The sequence below is a fragment of the Nicotiana tabacum genome, chromosome 18 (assembly GCF_000715075.1).
Source record: "Nicotiana tabacum cultivar K326 chromosome 18, ASM71507v2, whole genome shotgun sequence".
Lineage (NCBI taxonomy): Eukaryota > Viridiplantae > Streptophyta > Magnoliopsida > Solanales > Solanaceae > Nicotiana > Nicotiana tabacum.
The window spans coordinates 6,701,735-6,705,845 of NC_134097.1; the positions used below are offsets into that span (position 1 = coordinate 6,701,735).

The following is a 4,111-nucleotide window of genomic DNA, read 5'->3' on the forward strand; positions in this document are numbered from 1 at the left end:
AATTATTGTATAGAAAAAAAAAAAATCTCTTCTTTTTTTTCGGCTGCAGAAGGTCCAATTCATATGTTTATCGGGCCCATTACAGTCAAACCCAAGTTCCACTTGGACTATTTCAAAAAGAAACAAGAACCAAATACTTTACTTCCCAACATAGTACTTGTATTTGCAAGAGTATAACAAAAGCTACGTGGGAGTTCAACATCTCAAACAACTCATCAATTTCTTGACAACTCACTCCACCTGAGCTAACCATTTCACCGCCACCTAAATTTTAGATAACCACCACCGCTCCGCCTAATCTGTAATTCCCAAAATACCCTCATTTCCCACCCCATAATCTAATATCACCAAGGACTTTTCTGTACCAACGGGGTCCGAAGAAGATTGTTTTCACAACTCGATCTCGTGATCTTCTGTACTTTATCAATTACGTCAAGGACTCTCCTTTATTTAATTATGCACTAAGCTCTCATTATGTACGAGATCCGGAAAAAGATCGGAGCACAAAAGTCTATTGTACGCAACCTTAATCTATATTTCTGCAAGAGACTATTTTTACGCCTTGAACTTGTGACCTTCTGATCACATGACAATAATTTTACCAATTATATTCAAGTATTATAAAAAAATATCTTGTTTATTTTCTTTTAATGACTTTATATACTATAAATTAATTTAATAACTTTCATGTTATTTAGATAAGCACGTAAAATTTAGGTACTTCTCGTTATTTTGGTACGACCGTCTAGAATCATCTCCATTCTTCCTCAAAACTTGTATATATAGTACTCAAACAAAATCTTGAATTATACATACTAGACTATTTACAAAAAAACCCCACAAAAGAATCTTGAAGTTTTACCTCTTCAAAAAATGGCGACCAAAGAAGGAAAAGCAATAGGAATAGACCTAGGCACAACATATAGTTGTGTTGGGGTATGGTTAAATGATAGAGTTGAAATCATACCAAACGACCAAGGCAATAGAACAACACCATCTTATGTTGCTTTTACTGATACTGAACGTTTAATTGGTGACGCAGCCAAGAATCAAGTAGCTATGAATCCACACAACACAGTTTTTGATGCTAAACGTTTAATTGGTCGTAGATTTACTGACCCTTCTGTTCAAAGTGACATGAAATTATGGCCTTTCAAAGTTATTTCAGGAGCAGGTGAAAAGCCAATGATAGAAGTAAGTTACAAAGGTGAGAAAAAACAGTTTTCAGCTGAGGAGATTTCGTCAATGGTGTTGAATAAAATGAAAGAAACAGCTGAGAATTTCTTAGGGTATAACGTGAAAAATTCTGTGGTTACTGTACCTGCTTATTTTAATGATTCTCAACGACAAGCAACTAAAGATGCAGGAGCTATAAGTGGAATGAATGTTTTGAGAATTATTAATGAGCCAACTGCTGCTGCTATTGCTTATGGTTTAGATAAAAAAGCTTCAAGAATAGGTGAGCAACATGTTCTTGTTTTTGATTTAGGTGGTGGTACTTTTGATGTATCAGTTTTAACTATAGAAGAAGGGATTTTTGAGGTTAAAGCAACTGCTGGTGATACACATTTAGGTGGTGAAGATTTTGATAATAGGTTAGTGAATCATTTTGTATCTGAGTTTAAGAGAAAACATAAAAAGGACTTAAGTGGAAATGCTAGAGCTTTGAGAAGATTAAGAACTGCTTGTGAAAGGGCAAAAAGGACATTATCATCAACTACTCAAACTACAATTGAAGTTGATTCTTTATTTGAAGGGATAGATTTTTATGCTACAATAACAAGAGCTAGATTTGAGGAGTTGTGTATGGATTTATTTATGAAATGTATGGAACCAGTTGAGAAATGTTTAAGAGATGCTAAAATTGATAAATCTCAAATACATGAAGTTGTTTTAGTTGGTGGATCAACAAGAATACCAAAAGTACAACAACTTTTACAAGATTTTTTCAATGGGAAAGAATTATGTAAAAGTATAAATCCAGATGAAGCTGTAGCATATGGTGCAGCAGTTCAAGCTGCAATCTTAACTGGTGAAGGAGATGAAAAAGTTCAAGATTTGCTTTTACTTGATGTTACACCATTAAGTCTTGGACTTGAAACAGCAGGTGGAGTAATGACAGTTTTAATACCAAGAAATACTACAATCCCAACTAAAAAAGAACAGATTTTCTCTACTTATTCAGATAATCAACCAGGAGTACTAATCCAAGTATATGAAGGAGAAAGAGCAAGAACAAGAGATAACAATCTTCTAGGAAAATTTGAACTTTCTGGTATTCCACCAGCTCCTAGAGGGGTTCCTCAGATCAATGTTACATTCGATATCGACGCGAATGGGATTTTAAATGTGACTGCTGAGGATAAAACTGCTGGTGTAAAGAACAAGATTACAATCACAAATGATAAGGGAAGATTGAGTAAAGATGAGATTGATAGAATGGTAAGGGATGCTGAGAGGTATAAAGCTGAAGATGAGGAAGTGAAGAAGAAAGTGGAAGCTAAGAATGGACTTGAGAATTATGCTTATAATATGAGGAATACAATAAAAGATGAGAAGATTGCAAGTAAATTGAGTTCTGAGGATAAAGAGAAGATTGAGAAGGGTGTTCAAGAAACTATAGAGTGGTTGGAAAAGAATCAATTGGCTGAAGTTGATGAACTTGAAGATAAGTTGAAAGAACTTGAGGGAATATGTAATCCTATAATTGCAAGAATGTATCAAGGTGGCGCCGGCGCCGGCGGCGGTGTTTCTATGGACGATGATCAAATGCCGGGTGGTGGTACAAGTGGTGGAGCTAGTGGTACTACTAGCACTGGACCTAAGATTGAAGAAGTTGATTAGATGGTATAGAGTGAAAGATTTCAACTTTAGTTTGTTGCTGGTTGTGTGTTTATCTAGTGTCATCTTGTTATATTTTATGTTTCTAGTTTTTTGGTTTGTTAAGAATGTTTATATCTTGTGTTTGGAAGTTATTCTCGTTTCATTCTGTGTGTGAATAAATAGTGTTATTTTGTTATGTTCCCATCTTTTTGAGTTTTATATTTCTAGTCTTTTGGTTTGTATAGGATGTCTATATCTTGTCTTTGGAATTAATTCTCGTGTCATTTTGTGTGTGAATCTAGTGTCATTTTGTTATGTTTTCACCCTTTATATAGACACTTATGTTTCTAGTTTTTTGGTGTGAAGGATGTTTATATCCTATCCTACGATTATTTTTACGGCTCGAACTCGTAATAATTTTTATACGCAAAATATTTAACACGGTACAATAAATTACACTTCTATATATAATCACACCATCAAGAAGTTATTCTATTCCTAATATCGTCATAAACCCAAAATTGGTATGGGCACCCAACGGATTTCACATCTGTTAGAGAGAATCTTTACTCTCCAACATGACAGAGAACCCATGAAATGAAACATATAATGAAGTTACTATCAAATAAATACAAAACTACTCATGTTTTACTTTATCTGATAAAGTTTGAATTGATGCGGAATTATAAAAAAAGAAAAATATTTGACACTTATGATCTAAAATAAGTTATAAATATTTCGGTTGCTATAAGAATATCTCATTTAGAAAGTTAAATATTTTGTGGGAATATTTAATAAATTCCTGTAAGTTATCCTCATTAATATATAAGATCAAGGTTATGACACATCCACTTTAACCATATGAAAGTTTTCCTTGAACTTTAACTTTAGGAGGATACCTCAATAGGAAAAATCTTTTTTTTTTGTTCAATTTTTGCACCAAATCAAACTAATTCATTCGTTCATTAAAAATACTCATTACTGTTATAAATCTGTATTGCTGTAATAAACAATTAAATCATTAAACTTTCTGAAATATATAAACAAAACAGAAAGTTAGTAACACTTATTTAAAGAAATAAATTCTGAAAAAACAGTGTAGGAATAAATCGAGCCCACTGAATACACAGTGTGTCCTTAAGGAAATTATTCCCCTCAAGTACCCGAGGTGCTGGAATATATCCTCCCAGGATAGAACGATTTAACTCACCGGAGTGTTGGTACCAAAACGCCGGTGAACAGCGAGCCACTCGAAGGCTGTAAAACACACTAGAATTTTTGTGCAGAA

General features: G+C 33.6%; 1 protein-coding gene across 1 annotated transcript; it reads left to right on the top strand.

Annotated features, from left to right (window-relative positions):
- Window positions 1-797: 797 nt before the first annotated feature.
- Window positions 798-3,019, top strand: LOC107825874 (heat shock 70 kDa protein-like). The gene has a single exon (XM_016652795.2). It carries the CDS (start codon window positions 874-876, stop codon window positions 2,842-2,844), a length of 1,971 nt encoding a protein of 656 aa, XP_016508281.2. The 5' UTR covers window positions 798-873; the 3' UTR covers window positions 2,845-3,019.
- Window positions 3,020-4,111: the final 1,092 nt, after the last annotated feature.

Excerpts from the sequence above, each read along its gene's own strand:
- LOC107825874 (XM_016652795.2), top strand. The coding sequence starts at position 874 with ATGGCGACCAAAGAAGGAAAAGCAATAGGAATAGACCTAGGCACAACA.